The sequence below is a fragment of the Dryas octopetala genome, chromosome 7 (genome assembly GCF_963921425.1).
Source record: "Dryas octopetala chromosome 7, drDryOcto1.1, whole genome shotgun sequence".
In the NCBI taxonomy this organism is placed as follows: Eukaryota; Viridiplantae; Streptophyta; class Magnoliopsida; order Rosales; family Rosaceae; genus Dryas; species Dryas octopetala.
In genome coordinates this window covers 5,992,692-6,020,334 of record NC_141372.1, presented here as the reverse complement: position 1 = coordinate 6,020,334, position 27,643 = coordinate 5,992,692, and the positions used below count along the sequence as shown (strand labels likewise).

Below are 27,643 nucleotides of genomic sequence, written 5' to 3'. Positions count from 1 at the left end.
AGACCAATTTTATGTGAATTTGACCATCTAAATTGATAAGGTAGTCAATAAAAATGATACAAATAAATTTAAAGATAATAACAATAAAAATTATTAAGTTTCAAGGCACTCTTCTAGTTTGGGACAATTTTGTGTGAAATGTTTTTGTCCAGATTAATCTCCACGTGAATTGTTGTATTATTTTGACCAAACCTTGATAATATTTCCATGTTTTCTGTTGGTAGTGTTGGATTTGAATTGTTTAGTCCAATGAATTTAGCATTCACACAAAAAGTCGGACTAAAAACCGTCACGCCAGGGGACTGTACGGTAGATAGACAGCTTGATTACAAAGTTCATTTTGACTTGAAAACAAAATAAAGTAAAGAAAAATGTTAAAGGTATTTTATTAACATCATCTTATATTCTTAACTGATCAAATCTCTAAGGAGGGGGGATTTACTTTTTTGAAACCCACTTCTGTAGGTCATATACACAAAATGATTAAGTTGAGATGATCTACATAGCAGTAATCAAAGAAACGTTGATCGATGATTGAGAATTTGATTTTTATATTCTCTCGTCTTAAAAAGATGGGATTTACATTTACTCGCATAATTAAGTTCAACGTAAATTCCACCTCTACTATAAATGTGATAAATAAGAGTACTGTAAGTATCAACCATTGTCCCGATTTTTTAAATCTTAATTAATGAGACAATATTTCATTTATTTATAATTGAAATCATTTTGAATTTCATTTATCATCTTATCATGATTTTCAATAGTAGAAGAAAAGACTAAATCTATTTGGAATCGGGATTTGAATTTGTGTGTAAACTTTTTTCTATGTGACGGTCACAAGTGACTTTCTTCTCATAGCATGTATGTGAGATTTACGATTATATGATATTATGATGTTATCCACATATTTGTTATATTTGACCAAAAAAACATATTTGTTGTGAGAAAAAAATTCATATAATTGTCACATGGAAAAATTTCTCAATTTATGTGTAAACTCATATTGAAATTTAAACAACATTAAGATATTTAGATATCCTTTAAAAATATAACTGAGGTCCAAAGTTGACCATAATAATTGTGTTGTATACTTGGATGTGATAGACTTGGCGACTTAGAAGATGTTTATGCAGCTTTCAAGTTTTTCAACCAGCGTAGGAAATTAAGATCTTATTCATATATTTTTGGTGTATATGTCCCATCATATTAAGGGTCAATTAGCCTTTGAAATATCTGCCACCACACAAATTAAACAATTAGAATTTGAATACCAATTGCTTTTTGAAAAAGAAAAAGGCCAAAAGCAAGTATGGTCCTGCCTTGTGCAATACCAGCAATTCAAAGGCCAGACATTTGTTTCCCTACTCATGGTGACGAATGACGATGCTTTACTAATCTTTGACCTTTAGAAAAGAGAAAAAAAAAAAAAAAAACTTAAATGGAAGGAAAGAATGAAAGATGAGTGGTTTTGAAGAAACAAGAAAATTACATCTGGTTAAATAGGAAACTTTACGCTTTTAAAAAGTCACTGAAACTGAATCATATGCAGCCAATATTTTTTTTATTAAAGAGTGGGGATTTCATTTTGGAATCTTTTTTAAAATGCCAAAGTTCACTGTTAGTTCTGTAGTTTACAAATCGTTGCAATTCAAGGACATATTAGTATTTTAGTTCATCAAATCGTCAAATTTATTGTGATTTTGGTCATGTACTTTACAAAGTATTTTGATTTTGATCATGTACTTTACATACCGTTAATGATTCGATGACTAATTTAACAAATTAATAGACAAAAATCCTAATGTGTCCTTGAATTGCAACAATTTGTAAACTACAGGACCAAAATTAGAACAATTGAAACTACATAGACGAAAGTGAAACCTAACTCAAACTACAAGGACTAAAAGTAAACTTTGGCCAATAACTATTATTTAATTATTCTTTTAAAATGTATAGATAAATATTATTAAGCCAATAACTATTCTTTAATTAATCACCAGCACATCATATGTAAAATATGCAACATGTAAACTCAATTATGAAATATTTGACCATTTGTTCTTAACTTCTACTTTTTTTTTTTGCAATAATTATGCACCATATAGTGGGTTGTTTTGAATTAGATTAGAGCACATGCAAATATAAGATTCATTTTGACCCCTCTAAAATATTATTTTAAATTCTGTTATTTTTGTCTTCAAATAGTACTTCTCAAGTGTTGCATGGCAAAATATAGTTTTTGTTTTTGTTTTTTTTTTATTAATCAACAATATCATGAGATTTGAACTTAATACATCATTTTACAAAAGATAAATTGAGTACCACTAAACAAAATGGTCATAAACACAATAAGCTTATATCCAATATGGTAATGAACTCAATTAAATGTATGTCATCGCCAATATCGAAGTACCCCAAATGGGCACAGAATACCAAATTTCTTCCCTTGAAGAGGTTCTTATTTTTTAATTTCATTTCATACATAATAAGATTTTTCTTCAATTATTTTCCATTTCCATCCTAATTGTATCATATTAGGAATGAAATCACTACTAAATTCTTAAAATCTGGAGTTACAATTCTACTGACCATTACAACAGGTGGCGATTTGATTGCCTTGTATTATATTGGTTTACTTGGATTGAATGATTTACGAGAAATAATTTTGCTTTAGAAGATTCAAACCTGATACCTACTCTAATATTCAGAAATATCACCAGATGAATAATTAATTAAGAATAATAGAATTTAACCAAAATATCTAGATTTCAAACAATTATTCCCAAATAAACCTAGATATTGAATGCAGCAAATTTATTGTACGGACAAAGAACAATGTACTTGAATTAAAATATGAATGCAGCTAGAATCAATTCATATTATATATTTATATATATGATATATAATAAAATATACTATAATCCGGAAATTTAAAATGCCCAAATTGTTTTTCCCAAATTTTTGCCAAGAAGAAGGGGATCCAATCCAATCACCCCGAAACGCCTGGTTAGAAAAAAAAAACATATAATATATGTGAATAATAATATGATATGGGTGCGTTTGGACCGCGAGGGGAACAGAAGCTTCCTACCTCGAGCCACCAGCGGTTGACACGTAACCGCTTTGAAAAACAAGATTTGAGGCTTAATGACGGATTGTACTGTAATCAGGTTCTGATGTTCATTAATGACGGATTGTGATAGAGAGAGATTTCTGCTGGGGATTGGATGTCACCCACGCGTGAACGTTCTGGCGCGTCCTATTCACGCCCCACTCCGACGAAAAACCAAACGCCGTTTCCAAATTCCATAGTATTTTTTTTTTTTATAAAAAATTGCATGCGTTAAACTTTTGATGACATGACATGTTTATCAATAATGCTAGTTGTCCCACATTTTTTTTCCCACATTTGTATCCCACCTGATGTGTCATTACTTTACTGGAAGGGTATTTCCTTTTTCTTTTTTTGGTTTTATTTTTTAATTTTTAGTGTCCAATGTATGAATGCCATGTAAGATGGTATGAAATTGTGGTATAAAAAATGTGGTAAGTGTAGCATTACTGATTGACATATTCACGACATTTTCCCATAACCATAACTTAAGGAGTACGGGATAACTTTAAAAAAAAAAAAAAGTTTATTCGCTCTAATACCCCCTCTGAAAGTAACTATGATTTTTAATTTGCCTCCTGAAACTTCAATCCTTCCATTTTACCCCTCGAACTTTACAAAATACCATATTCCGTTAACTTCGTTAGTCCAACTGTTATAAATGCTGATATAACACCTACGTGTCTAATATCTGGGACTGACAACCTGCCGTGTGGACAAAAAATTATTATAAAACTATAATATATCAAAAAAATTAAATAAATTCATATTTGAACTAAGAAAAAAAAAATCAGCCCTACCATTCCTTCTCCCACCTGAACCCCGACCCAACCCACCCCACCCTACCCCACCCCACCCCACCCCACCCCACCCCACCATTCCCTCCCCCACTTGAACCCCTACCCAACCTACCCTACCACCCTCCCCACCTTTCCTCACCGCTGGCAGCCTCTTCCACCGACAACCAACGACTTATCTCTTTTTCCCTCTCATTCTCTCTATCTTCCTCTCATTTTTTCTCTCTCTCTTTCTCCCCTTTCCTCTTTTTCTTAGATCTGGGTTTTGAGGCAAACCGAGCCGCCGGACCCCACCAACGACTTCCGTAATCGGCCACTTACTCGAAGGTCAGCGACTTTGGGTTTCAACTTGGTCTGGATCTGGGCAGAGACAACAGAGAAAGAGAGGTGAAGAGAGAGAAATAGAAGGAAAGATGGGAAGAGAGCGAGAGAAAGAGGGAATGAAAGGGATACAGAGACAGAGAGACAGAGAGAGGGAGGGGAAGCTGATCGGTGGCTGGGTGAGGTGGGGTGGGGTGCTACGCCGGAAAGAGGAGCCGTCGGCCCACCACCAGCGGCTGAGTGGGTGGGGTAGGGTTTTTTTTTTTTTTTTAGAAAGTATTTATTTTTTCTTTTTAATGTAAAAGACCTAATTGCCCCTTTCACGTAAGCGCCATGTAGGCTTTTTTGACGGACCCATAGACGAAGTTGACGGAATATTGAAATTGTAAAGTTCAGGGGGCAAAGTGGGATAAATGAAGTTTCAAGGGGCAAATTGAAAATCGAAGTTACTTTCAGGGGGCATTGGCGTGAATAAGCCAAAAAAAAAAAGGTAAGGAAATATGAAAATATAAGGAAAGTTCATATCACTAAACAGTATGGTTTTTCAATAAAAAATAAGAAAAAATTGCAATATTGGTCCACTTATTCTTTAACAAAATTTATATTGGTCTACAATTTTTTTTTCGTTCCTTATTGATTCACTAATTTTGTGATGTTTCTTATTGTGGTCCAAACTGTCAAATTAGTACAAAACGAACATATAGTTTAGTTATGTGTTGCACACATAGAGCACTGTTGAGTTTGTTGTGGTTTATCAATTTTTCACTTAGTTTCATATTGGTCAATTAATTTTTCACTTAGTTCGATATTGGTACACAATAGCGTCCCTACGTGCACGACACATGACTAAAATAGACGATTGTTTGTGCTACTTTGACAATTTGAACCACAATGAAACATGTCACAAAATTAGTAGATCAATAAAGAACAAAAAAAAAAAAAAATATGAACCAATATAAGACTAAGTAAAGTATAAGTGAATCAATGGTGCAATTTCTTCTAAAAAATAAATACAATAGAAAGAAATTTAGATGCAAAAATTTAAGTATAAGGTAAATTTTTTCTTAATCAAATTTTACTCGATAAAAGATTCAAATTTGAGACCACGACTACAAGGGTAACTGATGTTAACTATTGAAGTTACAAGTTAGTATTTTAGTTACAAGAATAAATGCTTTTAACCAATATAATTACAAGTTCATGCTATTAATAAAGTGTATCAAAACATAAATATTTATATTTGTATATCTTAACCATTATTTTTTTAATTTTTTGTAAGATGTATTATTTAGACCCAAAATAGGAACATCCAACTCACTAAATAGTGCCCTTTATCCTTCAAATGTAATTTAACACATGCCAGCTTTTTGGGGAGAATCAAATAGTTAATAGTATAGGAAACTCCACTCTTTCCAATGAAGTTGAACAGGGCAAGAGAAGAACATTTCGAAAAGTTACTTGTCGGGCATTTCCACAATTCTTGCATAAGCTAGTGATTAAAATACTATTATCAAACTATACTAAATATTATTTTAAACACAAAAGTTTACAAGTGTCTTAACAAGTCAACATGGTTGCAAATTTATATTTGTGATTACAAAATACTTAAATTTTTGTGATATGGCCCATATGGGTAATTTGTGACAAACTGACAACACATGCGTTTTCACCTTAAAATCTTGTATTCAGTGGCAGAGCTAGTCCAAAATATTGGGATTAGCTAGAGTGCGTGGAGAACTTAAATCAGAATCGACGTGAAATTGGAATACGTAAACAAACTTAAAAACATATTGGAGGTGGAATTCTAAAGTTTGGTGGACTAAAGTATGTGGATGCTAAATATACATAGATTTATTTCTTTATTTTTTTTAATGTTAGATTGACAAGCTAAAGTTTGGAATAAAGATATTTGACTATACCCATATTTGTATTCAATAAGAAAGTGAGTCGTGAAGATTTTGCTCGTTATAAATTTTAAAAATTATAATTAAAGTATGGATACGAGAGAATCCATGACACCATTAAAAAGACACAGGTTTAGACACAAATTTTAAGCCATTACACTTTTAATAATTAGGGTTAAATGTTACTTTTTTTTTTTTGTCAATATTAAATATTATTTTAATTTCAAATAAAAAATTAACCTCCCCACCCAGCAGCCCCACGCATTCCCCCTCACTGCTGGCCGATTCAGACGTCGGTGAGATAGCCGAACACTGGCCACTATATATCATCTTTCTCTTTTTATGTTTAGTTGCTTGTAGGTGGGAAGATAGAAGACTAAGAGATATAACAATGAGAGAAATAGTGGGAAAGAGAGAGATGACATTGGCTGGTCTTCGACAATCTCACTGACGTCTAAATCGGTAGGGGAAGTTAATTTTTTATCTAAAATTAAAATAACATATAATTATGATCTCAAGAAAAAAAAAAAAAACATTTAATTCTAACATTTGAAAGTGATTACATCCAATGGTTTAAAAAATGTGTCTAAACCTATATTTTTAATGGTACCATGGATGCTCTCCCATTATGTGTATATATATATCTATATTATATAGGGGGTGGATTCATAACACTATATATTTGACATAACTTTGATGTAAACCCTAAACCCTATTATATATTATGAACTTCAATTACATTGTTTGACCATTATTTAAGGGTGAGAAGAATGATGATTTATTATGTCATTTTAACACCATTTCTCAATTGAATTTTTCAGTACGATTGATACTCAAAATATGCAAATGATAAACATCTTGATTTATCCAAAATTAATTTGTGGAACTTATCCAAGGAAAAAAAAAAGTTGTTTAGCATTTTGAGATAATTGTGCCACCTAACCCTAAAGAAGCTACACTCTTCATCGTAGTGGAACACTAGAAATCCATATAGGTTGATGACATGTACTCAACCAAAGCTATAGTGGCACTTGATGATTATTTACTTGTTTTTTTATTTTATTATTTATAGTATAAATTTATGGAAACATGAGTAAAAGAGGAAATATATTCATAATATTTTGTAATTTGAACTTATACTCGTCCTCATATACATAAATTTATAACTCTTAAAAACAAGTATAGTAGAGTATCTTTATATTTCATAGATTTATTTTTTATTTATTTTGAGAAGATACATAGATTTCATTTTAAATAATGAGATTTGACTTTGTCAGTCATCCTGATTTTTTTCCTTATATATATGTGAAGAAATACAAGAAGTTGTTTTATATATAATATTAATAGATGAAATAATTAAATAGAAACATTTTTTAAATAATAAATACCAAATTACACTGGTACTATTCAGTCAGTTCAACCATTTTAACGAAGTTTTGAAGAAAAACACAAATCCCAAAAAGATAAAAAGGCAAATACAATTAATTAGTCAACTCTTGCATTAACCACTCAATTTGTTTTTTTTGTTTTAAAAAATTATATAAAAGTATAAAACCAAACTTTTGTACCCGTTTTTGTTTTTTCACATACAGTAAAGAGCTGAAAAACACCAGATCAGCGCTCCTCAAAAACCGAATCCTTCACGGTCCCCAACACGGGTCATCCACACGCGCCGCGATTTCCCCCACCAGTCCTCCACGCGCCTCATCGGGAGTGGCGTGGCAGGTCAAAATGGGCCAAGTGTTGGGTCGGGTGGGTCCCACCCCAACAGCGCAAAGTCAGGTATATATATAAATCAACGCACTCGGGACTCTTCACAACCCCTCCCTCCATTTCATTCATTCACACTTACAGAGCCTCAGACCCGAAAACCCAAAACCCAATCGGACTCTCTCTCGTAGAGTCTCTCATCCCATTAGACTTTTCTTGGTGGCGGTCTTTCTCTCGCTATGACTCTCTAGGTTTTCCGCACTATAAATACTCCGAGCTTCTCATATTTGGTTTTCGTTCAAAACCAAAATAATCCGAGTCCTCTCTCTGCAGCTCGAGCTCTCTGAGCTCACCCGCTACTCTCAGCCATGGGCGGCGACAAGGCCATCAGCCTCGAAGAGATCAAAAACGAGTCCGTCGATCTGGTATATACACACTCTCTTTAACTCTACTGCTGCATGTGTTTGGTTTCCGAGAAAATCAAAAATAGAGTAAAGCAATAGAAAACGAGACCAAAACTCGGATCTATTGAATTTTTTTTTTTCGCAAAAGGTTCGTCTTTTATGGAGTGATTAGTACTCACTTCGGCGATTTTCAGTTCTATACTTCTATTACGATTTTTTAATTTCTTAGTCGTGTTTCAGTTTTCCCCTATTTTTCTCACCATATTTTATCGCCTACCAAACGGTAGTTGATGATGTTTTACGAATTACGATCACTCTATCAGTGCTTTGGCAGCAGGAGATTTCGTTTCGTCGCCGTAAATGATTCTATAATAAAACAAAATTATGCAAAATTAATCCTCAGTAATCTTTCCGTACTGCCTTTTATTTTGATTTTTTTAATTAAAAAATCGGCGGCTTAACTTTTCTAGTCTGTCATTTCGGCGATGATCGTGGAGAGGACGCACGGAAACCTTTTTCAGGCCACAGTATTTGCATTGCATCCGAAGCTTTACAGATATTTGGACTCACCTTCTGGTGGGCCCACGGCCCGCATGAACGGCCCAGATGCCTCTCCTTCGATTACGATTGTACTCCAATCGTTTTAGGGAAAAAATCCAAATTAAAAAAGTTTGTGTTTTTATTTTTGTTTTTGGAAAATATATTTTTTAATAAAAAAATTTATATGGTCTGCACTTTTTACTTTTTTAGAGGGAGTGTGGGTAAGATACGCACCAAATGGCCAAATCACATGGAATCAGCGGCTTGACAACGCACGCTGCGTCTTTCGAGAACATGGCTGACACAAGGGAATATTAAATGACCACTACGCGCCATTTAGACGCATGTTTGACACGTACCTTTTTTTTGTCATTCACAAATATTTTTATATGTATATATTTTGCATAAAAAATGTTTTTATATTTTTCCTTTTTCGTCCATGGGTGTGTAATGTGTTTCTAATTTTAATATAATTAAGAGTAATTATGGCCCAAAAAAAAAAGAGTAATTGAATAATTCCATTTAAGACCTGGGTTTTCTTTTTCTGTTATTCTATTCTTGTCAGGTTCTGCGGAATTCTCTTGCTTTTTTGTTTTGAAATACCTTTCTTGTTTTGGGATTTGGGGTTTGCATGTACCTTCCTTGTACTTAATAGTTAATATATGCTTATTTGAAAAGCATATATATGTTTTCTTTGGGTATTTCATTAATTTTTTGGGTGGGGTGTCAAAATGTTTATTTGCGTACGTACATAGTATTTGTATACATGTGCTTGTATAGGGTAGTTAGATGGGGTCAGAACAATATTTATAAGCAATCCCGAAATATAAATTGAACTATTTAATTATATCAATTCTCTTTTGTCTTGAAGTCAAGAAGGGACACAGTAATGTTTGACTATTTTGTCATGCAATCGGTTGTTGGACATGGGCTTTTTAATGTTTCACATGAGCAGTGAGCTAAAGCATCCCAGTTCACACATCTATTTCGTGAATCTATTGACTGCTAACCTGTGGAAACCAAACTGTCGAATTTTCTGTTTACCAATAGCAGAAAAGCAGAATCTTAAAAAATGAAACGTTCTCTTTTTTTTTTTTGGCTAATTAAAAACAAACTATGTCATTTTGGTTTTGACAGATCCGTTTTTTCAATTTGTAATAATTGTATGTGGGTAGCATCAAAGTTAACCATGAACAATCCAATTGAAATATCATATATTTTGGATTGGCTATAAACCTGTAAATAATTAAGTCAGAAAATTTTGTCTGGAAATGATTCTTTTATAGGGAGTCATTTCAAAGTTTGATCAGAAAAATAAATATTGTATGAATTTCATTGTTAAGTAATAGGTTGGTTGCATGTAGACTATGTAAAATTGTTGATTCATGTGTATTTATTCTTTTTGTTCATAGGAACGGATTCCAATTGAGGAAGTCTTTGAGCAGTTGAAATGTACAAGAGAAGGTCTGACCTCAGACGAAGGAGCCAACCGGCTTCAAGTGTTTGGACCAAACAAATTAGAAGAGAAAAAGGTCTGTTTTATAATATCTAACAGGGCTAATATTTGCTTCCTCTTCTTTTTATGTCTTTGGTTATAGCTTATGATGATTTCATCTTCTGTAAACAGGAGAGCAAACTACTCAAGTTCTTGGGATTTATGTGGAATCCTTTGTCCTGGGTCATGGAAGCTGCTGCTTTGATGGCTATAGTCCTGGCAAATGGTGATGGAAGGCCTCCTGACTGGCAGGACTTTGTTGGCATAGTTGTCCTGCTGGTCATTAACTCTACTATCAGTTTCATCGAAGAAAACAATGCTGGTAATGCGGCTGCAGCCCTTATGGCTGGTCTTGCTCCCAAGACTAAGGTGAAGAAAAAAAGTGTTAAACAATTTTAAACGCTTACATTGGTCTTGTGAATATTCTATTTAATATTTTATGGAATTTTTGTGGTGATATGGTGTAGGTTCTCAGAGATGGTCGATGGACTGAGCAAGATGCTTCCATTTTGGTTCCAGGGGACATAATAAGTATTAAATTGGGAGATATAGTTCCTGCTGATGCCCGTCTTCTCGAGGGTGATCCTTTGAAAATTGATCAGTCTGCTCTAACTGGAGAGTCCCTTCCTGTTACCAAGAATCCCTCAGATGAAGTATTTTCTGGCTCAACATGTAAACAGGGTGAAATCGAAGCAGTTGTGATTGCCACCGGTGTGCACACCTTCTTTGGTAAAGCTGCACATTTGGTGGACAGCACCAATCAAGTTGGACACTTCCAGAAAGTTCTCACTGCCATTGGTAACTTCTGCATTTGTTCAATTGCCGTGGGAATATTAATTGAGATTATAGTTATGTACCCAATACAGAAGCGCAAGTACAGGGATGGGATTGACAATTTGCTGGTTCTCTTGATTGGAGGAATTCCGATTGCCATGCCTACTGTTTTATCTGTCACCATGGCTATTGGTTCCCACAGGCTTTCTCAGCAAGGTGCTATTACCAAAAGAATGACTGCCATTGAAGAAATGGCTGGCATGGATGTCCTCTGCAGTGACAAGACTGGAACCCTGACCCTGAACAAGTTGACAGTTGACAGAAATCTGATTGAAGTGTTTGCAAAGGGTGTGGAGAAAGAACATGTTATGCTTCTTGCAGCAAGGGCTTCTAGGACTGAAAATCAGGATGCTATTGATGCTGCCATTGTAGGAATGCTTGCTGATCCAAAGGAGGTATTTTATCTCACCATTTTCTATAATCTTTTAGGCTTTCAGCCAGCTTTAGGTTCAAGACTTCATAATAAGACTTTTCTATTATTGGGCAGGCACGAGCTGGTATCAGAGAAGTCCATTTCCTTCCCTTCAACCCCGTGGACAAGAGGACTGCTCTGACCTACATCGATTCTGATGGAAATTGGCATCGAGCTAGCAAAGGTGCCCCTGAGCAGGTAATTTTGTCTTACCTCAATTTTAGGTATGGAGCAAGAAACTTCTGGGAGAAAACCAATTCTAATGTTTCCCATTCTTTGTGACAGATATTAGACCTATGCAACTGCAAGGAAGATTTCAAGAAAAGGGTTCATGCAGTGATCGATAAGTTTGCTGAACGCGGACTTCGTTCCCTAGCCGTTGCAAGACAGGTCTGCCAAAATGTAACTTTTATTATGTACTCGTTGCTGAGTCGTCGGAATTCCATGATCTCATTTCTGTCATTGATTTGCAGCAAGTACCAGAGAAAACAAAAGAAAGTCCAGGGACACCATGGCAGTTTGTTGGTTTGTTGCCGTTGTTTGATCCTCCCAGGCATGACAGTGCAGAAACCATCCGCAGAGCTCTCAATCTCGGAGTGAATGTGAAGATGATTACTGGTAAGTCTCATTTCCCCTTATTCTTTGTATTATACCATGATTTTTATGTAGTCCCTCCCATTTTTTTTCCTTTCTGGGGGCTTTGATGTTTCATTCATTCTGTATAATTTGTGTTCCTCATTGTGTAGGGGATCAACTTGCTATTGGCAAGGAAACTGGCCGGAGGCTTGGTATGGGAACGAACATGTACCCATCATCTGCATTGCTTGGCCAAGACAAGGATGCATCCATTGCTTCCCTCCCTGTGGATGAGCTGATTGAGAAAGCTGATGGATTTGCTGGAGTATTTCCAGGTGGGTTCTACATGCACTTCCTTTTTCCCTTGTTTCCTCTCTAAATTTACACACCCCCTTTAGTGAAATAGTTAACTTCTCTGGTGGTTAGCATTGCCAAAGGACCTTTAATTGGTTTGAATTCAACCTATATAAATAATTGTCCAAAGCACACACAATATTTTAATTTTTTTTTCTGGAATCAAAACATTTTGCCTTGGACACTTTGACAATTTATCGCAGTTCTTAATGTTTATTTTATTTATGAGTATGAAGCAGAACTTTCATAGTTCGTTACTCTTCTTAACTTGACAACACCCCTTGTTCTAACACCTCTTTTTCATATTATAGAACACAAATATGAAATTGTAAAGAGGCTGCAGGAGAGGAAGCACATCTGTGGAATGACAGGAGATGGTGTCAATGACGCCCCTGCTTTGAAAAAAGCAGACATTGGCATTGCTGTAGCTGATGCTACTGATGCTGCTAGAAGTGCTTCAGATATTGTTCTCACTGAACCTGGATTAAGTGTGATCATAAGTGCCGTACTGACAAGCAGGGCCATATTCCAGAGGATGAAGAACTACACTGTTAGTTACCTCTATGTTTTTTCATCTGAGCTATCTTTTTCCTTGTTTTTTTGTAAATGTTCCCATGCCACTCTACTTAATTTATTCCATTTTGCAGATCTATGCTGTTTCAATTACCATACGTATTGTGGTAAGTGAAGCAATACTAGGTTTTGAGATGTTAGTGTTGCTTTTCCTATTTTTTTTTTTTGTGTGTTCTCATTATTCTAAATTTTGGGCAGTTTGGCTTCATGTTCATTGCTTTAATATGGAAGTTTGACTTTGCACCCTTCATGGTATTGATCATCGCCATCCTAAATGATGGTAAGACCTATGCACCGATCTGTTTGTACAGTTTACCATTATTAAATTAGTGATAAATGAGTCTGAATTTGTGCTTACCATTCTGTTAGGAACAATCATGACAATCTCGAAGGACCGAGTGAAGCCATCTCCCCTGCCAGACAGCTGGAAACTGAGAGAAATTTTTGCTACTGGTGTTGTTCTTGGAGGTTACATGGCACTAATGACTGTAGTATTCTTTTGGGTTATGAAAGATACAGATTTCTTCCCGGTAGGAAATATAACTCTTGTAATGTCCATCAAGTATATAAGCTCACATTCATTTCGTTAAGTATCTTCTAATTTTATTTACCATTTTTCATATTGCAGAACACCTTTCATGTAAGGTCTATAAGGGATAACGATCATGAAATGATGGCAGCATTATACTTACAAGTGAGTATTGTGAGCCAGGCTCTTATCTTTGTCACAAGGTCTCGTAGCTGGTCCTTTGTTGAACGTCCTGGACTTCTCTTACTCGGAGCTTTTGCAATTGCTCAATTGGTAAGCATTTTATCTACTGATTACCTTCAATAGTACTATTTTCACAGTGATATATTTTATGAAAGTCTTCCTTCCTCTTTATTTGGAAGATGTCTATGTATGCTTGTATGCTAGCGTATGTATTTGTATGTCAGTGTGTCTACATAGGCTTGAAGGGAATACTGGTAAGTTTTTAGAAGTCTTAGGACTTTCCAATAAGGTGCAGGTGATTAATCTTAAAAATTGTACCTCTTGAAAGTAAGTTTTACTCTTCTAGGCAAGCTTGAAACATGTATGTTGATTTGCCTAGTAATTTTGTACATAGTCGAAAATAATATGGTGTTGGGAGACTCTCAAGAGGGCCACTCCGCACTAGTCTGCTAAAGAGGCCTTTTGCCATGTCATTATTTTAGCAACTATTCTGTTACTAACCTTAACTCAGGTTTGAACATAGAAGGTTGTTTTTTATTTTTATACTGGACCTATAAAAAATATGTTCACTATTTATATGGTAACCCATTCTGCAAAATGACAGGTAGCAACTCTGATAGCGGTCTATGCGAGCTGGGGTTTTGCACGGATACAGGGAGCTGGCTGGGGTTGGGCTGGTATAATCTGGCTTTACAGCGTGTTGACATATATCCCTCTTGATATCCTTAAATTTGCAATCCGCTACATTCTAAGTGGGAAAGCTTGGGATAATCTTTTGGAGAACAAGGTATGCTGTTGTATGATAGTCTTTTAAAATAAGAAGCGCTCCAGTTGTAAGTTCTTGTTCAGATTCTGCATGTTTCTTAACATAATTTCCATGATGCTGTCTTCCCGTAACAGACTGCCTTTACTACAAAGAAAGACTATGGCAAAGAAGAGAGAGAAGCACAGTGGGCTGCTGCACAGAGGACTCTACATGGTCTTCAACCACCAGAAACCAACAACCTTTTCTCCGACAAGAACAGTTACAGGGAACTTTCAGAGATTGCAGAACAAGCCAAGCGCAGGGCTGAGGTTGCAAGGTAAGCACTAAGTATATTGATACCTAGATAAAGAAGCATTAATTGTAATGCAGAAGTTATTGAATTGCTAAGGGAATTTCTTTTACCATTTTCATTGCAGGCTGCGGGAGTTGCATACACTGAAGGGTCATGTTGAGTCAGTTGTTAAGCTCAAAGGGCTCGACATCGATACAATTCAACAACATTATACAGTTTGAGGATCTTTTTAAAGGGAACAAAGAGCTATGCTTCCTCCTTCAATGAGAAGCCAAAGTTAATGATGATGATGATGATTAAGGCCTTAGTAATAACCTTGTGCCTAGATTAGGGTGATATTGCTCATGTTAGAAATTTCAACTAGTTTACTTTTGATTGTTACCTATTTGGCATTGGAAATCCCTTTTGTAGCCAAATAACTTGAAATTACAGTTTCTTGTTTTTACTCATTATCAGTCTTCTGATGTGACTGCTGCATGCTTTGCACTATTACTGTACATATTAGGAACCCAGGAAGAGAATAAGAATCCAATATTATGGATATTAGGGGACATGAAGCTTTCACTTTGATGGTTGATTCTGAAAATTGGGAAATATATAAGGCACCTGAAACCTGTGCCTGCAAGATAACCAATTAATAATGTCTTCACAAGTTGGCTCTTTCCCCTATTGTAAGCTCTTTCAAGGTCAAAGAAAATCTTTACTTGCCTTGTTTCAGAATCAACATTAAAATGAGAGAAGATATTTACTGCCTTTGTTAATTGTTATTGCACACCCAAGTCATTTTTTGCAATTATTTAATAACTTATATGGAGGCAAGAGCCTAATGGAAAATTACACTATTAAAGGAACAAGGAGACAAATTAACACTATACTGATTCTCTTTCTTGTCCATAGTCTAGATATGGAAGAGATGGCTAGCCATCTCAATTGTGTTTTAACTAGAATGAAGTTCCGAAAAAAAATATAATGAAGCCCCGATTCTTTGAAAAAAATATAATGAACCCAAATACACCACCTAATCAGCTATCATAGATATAAGAGCAGGACTATGTAATAATGTAGTATTTATATATTTATATTTATGTAAAAATAAATATATGTCTTTGATTTATTCTGGATATTTATGTCTTTTGTATTTACAATGTCGGAGGTAACCCATTGGAAATGTGAACATCTTGGTTAGGAAATGCACCCATTGGAATTATGTGGTACATTTAAGTATAGGGCTAAAATCCCATGGTTGTGGAAATATAAGTGCATTACCACATAAGCTACAAGTCCCCACTTTTTCCCTTCAATTTTTGGTTGTGATGAAAGATTGCAGGTTGGACACCCCATTTAATTACCTTCCCTTTTTGGTTTCACTGCCACTTGTATCAGTCGCATTTTATTTTGAAGTACATGTTGCAGAGAGTGCCTACTCGTTTATCTAGGCTAAAGCTATCCCCCATTGGGTAAATTGAGCTTCACCACTTAGGCCACAGACCATTCATGTAGTGCTTCATACTTACCTAAGAACCTAAGGCAAAATAACTAGCCCCATATATGAGGCTAGTTGCAACTTGCAAGCACAACTTGGACCCTCTGCCACTCATTCATGGGCTTACTAAGAGAATACAAGTCTACGTTAAAGCAAAACCAATGATGGCAAGAATATGATGATGAATAAAAACATAGGTAATGTTTTCTTGATAGACAGTTTGGCAACATAAGAAGTTTATGTTGCTTGATTGTGAATTTGGGCCACACATTCAGGCAAGAATCAGCATAGTCAGTGATCCAGATTCATATTCTGACAACATAAACATCTTACATTGTTATTCTACAAACTTCAGCTACTTGAAATTCATTGAAAAAGCTTTAGCTACTTAAACTTTTACCTACAAAACAACAGATACATTCTGTAATCTAGTTCACAGCAGTGCAGTCATACCTAATTTCACCCTGCTTTCCAGTCCTAACCCCCACCCTTCCAAGCTTTGTCATGGCAGCCACGAAAGCCCGTTCAAAGGCGGTGGCGTTGGCTGCAAATAAGTTGACAAGTTTTTTTGATCTACTGTCAGTGAACAAAGTTTGATCAGAAGTGAAAAGCCCTTTTCCTTGCTGAAGGTTCTTGTAGTACATATTGTTAAAAGTTTGGGGTGTGGTTGGGTCCATACTGATTGCAATTCTGGGGTCTACATTTTTTGGACACAGTTCCTTGAGCTGCTTTGCATATGCCAGGTTCAGTGTTGGATCAATTCTGTTCTTGCTCCTGAAACTGTAGACCCGGTGGCGGAATCGGCTGCAGTGTGAGAACCCAATTGTGTGTGCTCCTACAAGTACAGACCCCGTTTCGTTATGGAAAATTAAAGAAGGAAAATATTGAAAAACGAAGACGAAAATATATATGTTTTCAAGTACCTGAGAGGGCAATGAGATCGGTTAGAGTGAGATGATGTGAAGCAAACATATTAGTGAGCTGGTCTAGTCTGAAATCAGGATGAGGAAGATGTTTTCTCACACTGGTTTTTGTTGATATCCTCCCATCAAGTCTCCCCAATTCAACTGCATAAAATGGTCCCCCAGTCTGCAGGCACCAAGAACATGTTACAAGTTTTTGTGAGACTCTAATTAGTATAATGATTGAGTTAATATGTAATGTATTAGGCAAAAGCAATCACTTTTCTAAAGCAATGAAAGGGACAACCTTGCTTTTGACTAGCATAAAGGTTCACATGCACAAACCCCCCAAATGAATTAGACCGCACTCCATGTGAATGCACAGTGCATCAATAATTGTCACATTGGATCCTGCTATTCCATTTTAGAGGTTTGCACATGTTATGCAACTGGCATTTTCTCAGAAAAAGGTGAATTCAGATCTCTAATGTCCCTTCAAAATTCAGAGTGGTAAAGAGAAAATGGTACGTGTGCTTGTTTGTTTACCAGTTTTATGACATCCCTTGTGGCCATGGCCAGAATGTCAGCACAAGAAACCTTGTTCCTGCACTTTTGCACTCTGTCAACAGCAGCCTTGGCTTTGATCACTGTGTCAAATCCGTCTCCGGCAAGTGACAGATTATCCGGGTTGTTCCTCTCTGCTGAGTTGTTCCGAAAAGCTAGCATTATTGAAGCATCACATCCCTGTCCAAAAATTTCACACTCATTGCAAATATATATGTTTGATGGAATACCAAATTTGGAAAACAAGGAATGATGTACATGTTGTTCAGGACAAAGTGAAGTACCCGGACGAAACAATCATGGAAGAAGAGTCTAAGAGTAGCTGGTGCTGTCACAGTGGTCTGCTCAAACTTCTGTTTCACTGCAGCATGGACAATTGATTCAACATTTGGGCATGAATTTCTGTAATAGCCTACTCTAAGTTGAGCAGAACTTGTGCTCATAAGGAAAAGAAGAAAGAGTAAAGGAAGAGAAAAAAGGGTTTTAACATCCATTTCTAATTGCTAGTGTTATGCTTGGAGTACTTGGGATTGTTTGAATCAGTTTCTTGATTGCATTGATGTTATGCATACAAAAGCATATATATATATATATATATATATAAAGATGAAGTGAGGTGGGTTGGTGTTATCTGTCAAGAATCTTATGAGCAATGACAATGAGACATGAAATTAAACAATAGGTAAAGCCATAAAGGCATGCTTGGGTAAAATGGTGGTGGAAATTTCAAAAGCTGGCTATATGACAAATTGACAAGCATGCAAGCTGACATGTTGATAAAGATGTTTGCATGTCTAGGTTGTCCTAGGGGTTTTGACATATTGAACACATTAATGCAATATTGCTTCTTGTTCTGGCTGTAGTGCCATTGTGTCAAATCTATAATCTATTTGGAATATTGTCTCTGTGAATTGAACTTGTATTTGGCATATGACAAGCAGATAGGGATATAGAAATCTATAATAAGACCCTAACTGATTTTGTGCTACATCAAAATTTGCTTTATGACTCATTTCTGTTGCCATGTGAGTTTTGAGGTATAAACTGGTGTATAAGATTAGAATAATTAGCTAAAAGCAAGATGTACCTAAACAAGAAATTCTTTGTCGGAGTGTCTTATTGCTTTGTTTGAACAGGGGCAACCTTGAAACACTGCCTGTCTGCCACATGGTCACCCACTTAATATAGAATCCTAGTGAGAATGTAACATTGCTTTCTTTGAATAGGATTATAGGGGCAGCTCTGAAAGACTGGCATATATATACTAATATCCATGCGCTTTAGCTTAAGTGACATTACATGATTATGTGTCTATTTCTCTTCTTATATACGAGATTATGTGATGAGAAAGAAATATATGTATACACCTATTACATTACATGAAAGTTTTATTCCATAAAATAGAATTGAATAGGGTGTACCATTGCTTTCTTTGAATAGGATTATAGGGGCAGCTCTAAAAGACTGCCATATACTAATATCCATGCACTTTAGCTCAAGTGACATTACATGATTATGTGTTTATTTCTCTTATATACAATATTATATTATGTGATGAGAAAGATAGAGATAATATATGTATAAACCCATTACATGAAAGTTTTATTCCCTAAAATAGAATTGAACATGAGCTCAAATCTCTACCCAAAAAAAAAATAAAACCTTCTCAACTAAACTCACCACGTTAGCACGATGATGATGTGGTATGCATTTTTCACCAAACATTTTTCTCCCTAAACAGATGCATTTACTTGGAAACGAGAAGGTTATTTATCCTAATTTTTTTCCTTACTTATATGACATATGATATGGTTGGCAATTTAATTAATTAAAATATTTTAATTATTGTTTTTCCAGTCTTTGCTTATACTAGTAATACTACTAATAGCTATGGCCGGGGCCTGGGCCTGGGGGTCAATGGCTCATCACATCACATGTTGGCCACAAGCTAACTTTGGCCCTATACTACCTTCAGTTGACTTCAGGCTTTGGTCCTATGCAAAAAGGCTAGACGACGTCGTATCTGTTAGTGAACCAGTCACTTCCCGAGAGCGAGAGAGAGAGAGAGAGAGAGAGAGAGAGAGAGAGAGAGAGAGAGAGAGAGATGGCAGCGGCGTCGTTTAGGTGGATACTGCAGTTGCACAAGGACGTGCCAAAAGCCGCTCGATTCTACTCGGAAGGCTTGGACTTCACCGTCAATGTCTGCACTCTTCGCTGGGCCGAGCTCCAGTCCGGCCCACTCAAACTCGCCCTCATGCAGTCCCCCAAGTAAATCTCCTTCCTCTCTGTCGTTGTTCTCAATGCATGTTACGTGTTTGATTATTTGTCTACTAAAGCTGTTTAAACACACCCTGTTTCATAAATAGCACATTTTGTGTGTGTGCGTTTGTGTTTTGAAGCAAAGCCTATATAATTTGAACAGACCCATATTCTATTTTTCTCAATATGTCTTGGTTCTTGGGGTTTGATCCTATTTAACAAGATGACATTGTAATTTTGCGAGTTTTAGCTATGTAATAAAGAAAATTGTGTGCAAGTCATTTTATATAATGATGATACTATTTGGGTTTTGGCTCTGAATGAAAAATGGCAGCTGCTAATCCAGTTTCACAGTGACCATGTAATACAGAAGGGGTACACTTCACTTGTATCTTTCACAGTGCCAGACATTAATCAAACAGTGTCAAAACTAATGGCATTGGGAGCTGAACTAGATGGCCCTATCAAATATGAAATTCATGGGAAGGTGATGACTAAATTTATGATGTAATTTACTTGTCTATGATTGCTATGGTTGATGCAAAGATGTCACATAATGGTGCTCTGTCCAGGTTGCAGCCCTGCGATGCATCGATGGGCACATGCTAGGCCTCTATGAACCTGCTTAGGAGTTGCAGAAGCCAGCAAGCCCCTTAAAATTGCAAGTAGCCGAAGTAGGCTGCTTGGAGCTTTTGTTATGGCAACTTGAAATCTCTGAACCCATGGAGAAGATTTGAGAAATTTGCTCCTTCAATAATTGATACTGTTTGATCATCAAGAGTGTGCATAGCATGTGAAGTGTTGGACCTGAAAATAGAGCAAACAGTGTAACCAAGAATGTTCTATGTAGATTGGGTATTTGGTTCATCCATATCTTCAAAAAGTGACAGGAAGTCTTTTCTTGATCTTTTTGGTTGCACAGTTTGGCTCCATCTTTTTGGAAACAAAGTAGTAGTTCCATTTGTAGAAAAGAAAATCAAATCGAAAATGGTAAGTGCAATTTAACAAGCTGGGTACTCTCTTTAGCATTGGTTGGTCATGATAAAGTCAGCAATGCAATGGATCCATGTGTCAACAATTTGATAAATGCAATAGAGAGGTCGATTTCTTAGATTTAGTGCTGCAAGGGTGTTTATTCACGAGTCACATATCGTAAGAGATCTTTGACCATTTAAAGCCATAAATTTGAGACCTCCATGTAAATGCAATAGAATTGTGAGTTTAGCCTTAGCCAACTGGCTCAACAAGGCTCGCAAAAGCACACAAAAATTATACTCGCAGATGTCAAGCCAGGCCCTTCCCCTAGTTCAGGAGTTATAGTTCTTGTGTTCTGGTTCGTTCTTTTCATTAAAATGTAAGATATTATCAATTGATTCGTGTCTAAAATGGCCTAATTTAAAGAGATGGCAAAGTTTTCACAAAAAAAAAAAGTGATGGCAAATTGGATACATCGGACGGCATGATACCGATATTTCGCAGTGCTAATGAGTAGGTGATACTTGTATATACAAAATGATGAAATCAGATCTATTGCTATTTTAGCCTAGTAATTGTCTCACGAATAGTTAAGTAGTACTCTACTGCTGAACAACTAGAGCTATCCCAGCACCAATTTTGCTATGGCTTTGTACAAACCCACATGTTCCTGACAGGTATAGCATTAAGTAGGGGACCCCTCAGATACTTCCCGAAGAGCTTGCGGCAAATTCAACACAATCTCTGCATATGCTGGAGTAGGAGAAGAAAACAAAACCAGGAAGAAAGAAAAAATCATAAAAAAATGTAGGTACATATGAAGCCTATACATGAATAGTGCAGTAAAAAGTGCTTTGGAGTTGATCATGAAATCTTGCTTATAACTATCCCAAGAAAATTATCATCATCGGTGTTAAAGTTTCAATGGGTTGTTTTGTCATATTTCAAACATAATCCTAGACCAAAAAAAAATATCAGAAATTGCCAAGTATCATGAGGTTAGAGTTGCAAGGGTCCGATACCTCATCAAAAGTTTTAAAAGCCAATTATATTGACAGCACTAAGCAAGGAAAAAAGTCATCAATTAAAGGAATACCTTCAGGTAAGCTCATAGTTCGCAAGGCGTCCTCTGCATAGGAGAGGCAGGTTGGACCTTCCAATGATCCACTTTCCCTTTTGTTCATGGTTGATGTATTTAAACTGTTTTTCCTGGATAGCACTGGCCATGCTACCACACTGACATGAGTTGGAAGTACGGCAACAAGATCTGCATATCTAAGCTTTACTACTACCTTGCTGCAAACAGAAACTCACAGTATTTAGCATGATGGAAACATCTTTACTAATGAGGATCTATCTAATCATGCCTAGTACCACAATGACAATCAACCAGGCGTAATTTAATTTTATGACTTGAAATCAATCTATTATATCATGTGATGATAGATATAAAAGGTAGCAGATACTATCAATCACTTTTGTCTTGTCAAAGGAACATCATTAAAGTGAGCAAATTTATCATTGTCCTACTCAGAACAAAGCTAATTGATTGTCGGCGACACAAGCCAGGCATGGTAATTCAGAATATTGACCAACCAGCAAGCTTCAATAACAAATTACCAAGCTCAAAAGAAACCACACCTCTACATGGAAATGGCTTGAGATACTTCAAAACCATGTAAGCTTACTAATATGTTTAGTCACCTAAAAGTATATGAATATGCTGACAGATGATTACATATATGTTTAGTACGTCATGTTATTCAAATAGTACCAAAAAAAGAAGAAGATGTTATTCAAAGGATATATAAAAAGTCTAAAAATCTAAATACACAATACAGTGCAGAAATAAGTACCAACCAATCAAAATCAGCTAGTGAAAATTCTATTAAGTTGTAGGGAAGGGTAAAATGAATTTCTTTAATCTGGTTCCCATATAACTCCTTGACAAGCCGAACCTGCATGAAAAATCAGTGAAGTTGAGGTAGTAATGAATTAAATCTTGTTATTAATGAAAATATTAAAAGGGGATAAAACAGGTATAATGGAATGGAAGAATGTTGTTATACCCAAGAAAAAAAAAAGTTTCCCCTAACCACCACCATTCTTTAACTTTTCAACATTTCCAATTTTACTCAGAATTCCACACATTTCATACTTCCATCACTTCATGGTTGTGTGGATTGCCGATTGCTACAAGGTAACCCACCCTGCACCCAACTGTAATGGGGAAGATTTAGATTTAAATCAAATAAAGTGGACCTGTTTTAACCTAGTTCAGTATCTGGGCGGGACGAGTATACTTATATAGTCAACCTTTTATATTTTGATAATTATAATCTACCTTCCTATATATACACACACACGTCTTGGATTATATAGTCTCTCCAATTCCCTTCTATACACACACACACACCATACTTATATATGCCAACAGCATACCTGTTCCCTTCTGTCCACATAAGACTGCAAAAGCTCGCCAACGTAATCTATAAATTTCTGAAAGCAGATCATCAAGAGCAAATAATGAGGCCAGGTGCCATAATACTGAGTCAGCTATTCCAATTCAGGAAACCAACCGTACCATAGCATTGGAGGAAAGAAGATCATTTTCTGCTTCTCGTATTGGCAAAAAATACGGCATGGTGTGTTCAAGGACAGTCATCTTCTCAAGAAATGACTTGCTCTCAAGCACACAATGGAATAGGTCGCAAGGTTCTCCTGCACCATTGCAGAAACAGTCAGCTTCCCCATTGCTGAAGCCCAAAGTAATGAGTTTACAAATTACAACCTTATTGTCAAAAAAAAAAAAAAGTGTCTAGAATCCCTAAGCAAACCTATTAAGAAACCTACCAGGCCACTAAACCAAGGAGGGAATCAAATGGTCCTTTAATCTGGTTTACCCTAGGGCCTAAACACAAACATAGAATACTAAAACAAGCATTTTTCCAACAAGAGAAAATATCAACCTCAGTCTGCTAATGGATGATCATAAGCAGTAGAAAATAATGTCACAAAAAAAAAAAGACTTTTTGTCCTAGCAAAGAAAAATGACATTTTTTTTTGCTAGCATAGCTAGACACTTGAATTAATAAATAGATTGAAAATCAGTTCACAGCATACCTGCATAAGAAGTCTCATACAGTATGCCAATTCTTGCCCCTTCCAAACAACAAATCACCTGTTCACCAGAATAATTAAGCCAATATTCAGGAAACTTCTCACCCAAAAACCAATACCAAAAAAAAAAAAAAAATCATAAAATAAAGATTGCCATTTGCATGTGCTCTATCTAATATGTACAAACTAAAACTGGATTTTAACCAAATGTTTTGTTAACAACCTTCCTTCTATCCTGGCATTGATGTTTGCATTTATGTTCACTCAGAATTTAGATACTAGGCCCAAAACAAATTAGTATAATTCTAATGACCTGATTGATTACCATGCACAGTTAACCTTGGACCAGAAAGGCTTCTTGGTTGGCATTGGGACAAAAGCCTTTGTCTTAGCCTTTATTGATTGAAACAAAACTTCCCAAAATTACCTTATTTCCAACTTTATAAGTAATTTTTTCTTGGGAATGAGGACTGGGCAACATGTTTATGTCTCCCGCCATTGCCTTTCTGTCTACCTCCATGTGAACCTGATTAAAATCAAATCAATTAGATTAGGCATTTATTCATGTTTAGTATGAAACACGAAACAGCAGAAGGAAAAGCAGATATCAACTCAATCATTGGATTCTAACATCAAAGGATTCAGGAGAGCCACAGTAAATCTCAATCCCTTTAAAGTATTGAAGGGAACCATACCTGCTCTCTTATTGTAGCTAGTAGTCCATCATTCCATTGTTCACCATCTAAATAAATCTCTATACGAAAAAAAATATATTACTTCAGTCAAAGCAGAAGATAAACCAAAACTATTTCAAAAATTAACAAAAACAAAGCTTAGACAACTCCTTAATGAATAGAAAGATACCTTGAGTTTGTAAAGCCCGTGCAGCTTCAAATTCCTTTTGTAGACGCTCATAAATTGTCTTGTCAGCATCCCTGTCAGATCATAGAATCACCAAGACATATCAGAAATAAAAAATAAATATGTCCATCTAGAATTATCATACTATTGCTATCAAGTATCAGCACACTGTCTATGAATATGACCAAGATATGCACACATGCTTTCAAGAATACATAATTACATGCAAAAGAATAACAATTCAAAAAGGCCCAAATCCCAAAGTAGTTCATGGTCCCAAAAGTGATGGGTAATCATAGGAAACCATCAGGTGATTCAGAAAAGCTTTGGTCTTTTCCCAAAAGATATTTGAAATTGTAATGACCGACAGATCATAATCAAATTGAAATTCTAAATAAAAATATACAAAGAAATGGTGCTACCCACATGTTCGAGATAATCAAGGAACAACTGGACTCCTTTTTTGGGTGTGTCCAAAGCATCTAAAATGCCTGCAGTTATAAACATAGATATACAATAAGATTTCTTGGTAGATCTCTATCTTTCTTACTTTCTTCTTCCTCCCTTCCACAATATCTTTTTTCTCCTATTTCATTGTATACATACTCTCTAAAATGAACATAAAAGGTTGGGCATTACAAGCTCCAAGGTCTTCAATGTGATATCCTTTGACCAACCAGGATTAATACTGTCAGTAATAATACCAACCATCACTGGTATTTGGTTAATATATTGAATTGATTTTAATAATAAATCTATGCACTTGGAAAACAGGCGTAAGAGGACATGTATGACAAAGAAAAAGAAAACAAGATAAATATTAATGTATATATTATTGAGCCTAGAGGAGCATCCCAACAAGAAAGCCTTTAGACTTGTAAGTCTACCAAAAGAAAATAATTTCTCAAAACCCACTTCATAATATTTTAAAGCAGTAGACGGTTCCATAACAGTATACTGTGATTTCAAAACAACCAAAAACTACATGATGAATGAAGACTTGAAAATTGGCGAAGCAGGTTTTACCTAGAAAGACGCTCTGCTAACTCGCTATGCCTTTTGAGAACATTTGACACTGTCGAGCACAGGAAAAGCTTTAATGGCTTCATAATAAGCAAGCATTCTTATACATGATATGATACAAAAGAAAGATAAATAAATACGAAAAGAGATTGGTTACATCTAGCTCGTGTAGCCTCTAACCGAATGTCTTCCTCTTGCATAAAACTCTATAACAAAGCAACACAAAGTATAATTACCATATGGGAAAAAATTATAATAATTATGAAGAAAGAGAGCGATACAGTTGTAGCAAAAATCTACAGAACACCAACAAGTTGACTGTATCAATCAGAATAAACACACTCCAACTAACTTAAAAATGAAAATGTATATTATATATGTTTATATTGCACTGCAAATTATGCTATCTATGTATTACAGGTACAGTATATTTTGCATATTTTTCCAAATTATACAAAGTAATTTGCTAAATAAACTAACCCACATATTAAACAAAGGGATAAAAAATACGCAAATAAAAGAGCAATAAGTAAAAACTATTACCACTTCCCCCATTAAGCCATAGGGACGTCCGCTCAGCGATTCAAATTGCTGCATTATTCAACAGAAATTGCACTTTTTCAGTCCATAACAAGTCAGATTAGCAATGGCGATAACAATCGAAAATAACAGTGACTGAAGCAATGGTGAAGAACTCAATATAAAACATCAAAAATTAATTTCTCGGAAATTAATCGTCGAAATTATGAATGAGAAGCTGACCCTGCGAGAGGAGTCCCCGAGATGAGCGATTTTCCTCGGCCTCCTCCTCAGCGACTCCTCTGTGTCGCTGTAATCCATTCCTCAGAGAGAGAGAGAGAGAGAGAGAGAGAGAGAGAGAGAGAGAGAGAGATTGGGGTTAGGGCGTAGCCTGAATCAAAATTAGGGCTTGTGAAAATACAGTGGAGGTGCAACCGAGAAACGAAGTGGGTCGCCCTAGTAAAGTTCCATGTCCTTCGCCAGCAGACAGGGGCCGAACGAGGCAAACCAACAAAAATCCTAGTGAGAAGTGAGAACTACTTACAACTTCACTCTTCTTATTTTCTTAAGAGAGCAAATTACGAAAACACCAATACAATTTTTTTTTTTGTCACAATAAGCACATAATGTTTTTTAGATTTAATTATAGCAATACTTTGCAAACTTTACCTCAAGTCTATTTGAGCCCATGAACCTTAATTTTATTAAGGTCTACAAACTTTTTTATGTTAGTCACTTAAGCATGCCCATTGACTTTATTCAAATTTTTGTCAAATATGTGCATGTGACAAGCACGTGCTTTGCTGATTAGTGATGCTTTTGTCCCCAAAATCGAGTCAGGTACTTGTTATGTGCACAAAATTTTGAATAAAATTGAGGATAAGATTGAAGTAAGTAATATTGAAAAGTTGGTGGACCACAAAATATAAAAGTAAATTTCATAAACTCAAGTTAAACTCCAGGTAAAATTTGTGAACTTTTGCTATAATTAAGTCATATTTTTTATGATCATATAAAATAGGCTTATTTTCACAAATGTCACCTGAAAGATAAATTTTGTTTATACCTTTTGAAACTTTGAACGTCTCACTTTACCACTCGAACTTTTAATATTGTTGTAAATTACCTGATT

General features: G+C 35.6%; 4 protein-coding genes across 5 annotated transcripts; 2 read left to right on the top strand and 2 right to left on the bottom strand.

Moving 5' to 3' along the window:
• Window positions 1–7,950: 7,950 nt before the first annotated feature.
• On the top strand, window positions 7,951–15,356 carry HA5 (plasma membrane H+-ATPase). The gene is made up of 16 exons (XM_086250343.1): window positions 7,951–8,272; window positions 10,204–10,323; window positions 10,419–10,655; window positions 10,754–11,515; window positions 11,608–11,730; window positions 11,818–11,922; window positions 12,006–12,150; window positions 12,279–12,443; window positions 12,774–13,012; window positions 13,110–13,142; window positions 13,234–13,315; window positions 13,405–13,565; window positions 13,664–13,837; window positions 14,352–14,534; window positions 14,648–14,829; window positions 14,930–15,356. The coding sequence occupies exons 1-16, from the start codon at window positions 8,216–8,218 to the stop codon at window positions 15,024–15,026; spliced, it is 2,865 nt and encodes a 954-aa protein (XP_086106469.1). The 5' UTR covers window positions 7,951–8,215; the 3' UTR covers window positions 15,027–15,356.
• Window positions 15,357–16,531: 1,175 nt separating this feature from the next.
• On the bottom strand, window positions 16,532–18,299 carry LOC147278984 (peroxidase 16-like). The gene is made up of 4 exons (XM_086249793.1): window positions 18,039–18,299; window positions 17,737–17,934; window positions 17,212–17,377; window positions 16,532–17,123 (listed from the first exon to the last, which is right to left on the bottom strand). Exons 1-4 carry the CDS (start codon window positions 18,246–18,248, stop codon window positions 16,717–16,719), a joined length of 981 nt encoding a protein of 326 aa, XP_086105919.1. The 5' UTR covers window positions 18,249–18,299; the 3' UTR covers window positions 16,532–16,716.
• Window positions 18,300–19,829: 1,530 nt separating this feature from the next.
• On the top strand, window positions 19,830–21,084 carry LOC147278983 (uncharacterized). The gene is made up of 3 exons (XM_086249794.1): window positions 19,830–20,022; window positions 20,368–20,500; window positions 20,586–21,084. The coding sequence occupies exons 1-3, from the start codon at window positions 19,859–19,861 to the stop codon at window positions 20,640–20,642; spliced, it is 354 nt and encodes a 117-aa protein (XP_086105920.1). The 5' UTR covers window positions 19,830–19,858; the 3' UTR covers window positions 20,643–21,084.
• Window positions 21,085–21,465: 381 nt separating this feature from the next.
• LOC147278982 (centromere protein O) lies at window positions 21,466–27,011 on the bottom strand. Of its 2 annotated transcripts, none has more exons than XM_086249790.1 (13): window positions 26,755–27,011; window positions 26,536–26,583; window positions 26,150–26,198; window positions 25,996–26,044; window positions 24,973–25,043; window positions 24,804–24,862; window positions 24,536–24,634; window positions 24,112–24,169; window positions 23,573–23,709; window positions 23,431–23,487; window positions 22,849–22,946; window positions 22,085–22,284; window positions 21,466–21,741 (listed from the first exon to the last, which is right to left on the bottom strand). In XM_086249790.1, the coding sequence occupies exons 1-13, from the start codon at window positions 26,830–26,832 to the stop codon at window positions 21,674–21,676; spliced, it is 1,071 nt and encodes a 356-aa protein (XP_086105916.1). In that variant the 5' UTR covers window positions 26,833–27,011; the 3' UTR covers window positions 21,466–21,673. The 2 variants fall into 2 exon arrangements, with proteins under 2 accessions (XP_086105916.1, XP_086105917.1); XM_086249791.1 differs by lacking the exon at window positions 26,755–27,011 and adding an exon at window positions 25,396–25,460 and having other exon boundaries at window positions 26,536–26,562.
• Between the last annotated feature and the right edge of the window lie 632 nt (window positions 27,012–27,643).

Bases quoted from the DNA above. Each gene is read 5' to 3' on its own strand.
- LOC147278983 (XM_086249794.1), top strand. From the start codon at position 19,859: ATGGCAGCGGCGTCGTTTAGGTGGATACTGCAGTTGCACAAGGACGTG. The intron at 20,023-20,367 runs GTAAATCTCCTT...CCAGTTTCACAG, and splicing joins GCCCTCATGCAGTCCCCCAA to TGACCATGTAATACAGAAGG. The intron at 20,501-20,585 runs GTGATGACTAAA...TGCTCTGTCCAG, and splicing joins AATATGAAATTCATGGGAAG to GTTGCAGCCCTGCGATGCAT.
- LOC147278982 (XM_086249790.1), bottom strand. From the start codon at position 26,832: ATGGATTACAGCGACACAGAGGAGTCGCTGAGGAGGAGGCCGAGGAAA. The intron at 26,584-26,754 runs GTCAGCTTCTCA...TGAATAATGCAG, and splicing joins TCGGGGACTCCTCTCGCAGG to CAATTTGAATCGCTGAGCGG. The intron at 22,947-23,430 runs GTATGCTGTTGG...TTTTTCATGCAG, and splicing joins ATGTGGACAGAAGGGAACAG to GTTCGGCTTGTCAAGGAGTT.
- HA5 (XM_086250343.1), top strand. From the start codon at position 8,216: ATGGGCGGCGACAAGGCCATCAGCCTCGAAGAGATCAAAAACGAGTCC. The intron at 12,151-12,278 runs GTAAGTCTCATT...CTCATTGTGTAG, and splicing joins GAATGTGAAGATGATTACTG to GGGATCAACTTGCTATTGGC. The intron at 12,444-12,773 runs GTGGGTTCTACA...TTCATATTATAG, and splicing joins ATTTGCTGGAGTATTTCCAG to AACACAAATATGAAATTGTA.
- LOC147278984 (XM_086249793.1), bottom strand. From the start codon at position 18,248: ATGGATGTTAAAACCCTTTTTTCTCTTCCTTTACTCTTTCTTCTTTTC. The intron at 17,935-18,038 runs GTACTTCACTTT...ATTTTTGGACAG, and splicing joins TCCATGATTGTTTCGTCCGG to GGATGTGATGCTTCAATAAT. The intron at 17,124-17,211 runs GTACTTGAAAAC...CTGTACTTGTAG, and splicing joins CGATCTCATTGCCCTCTCAG to GAGCACACACAATTGGGTTC.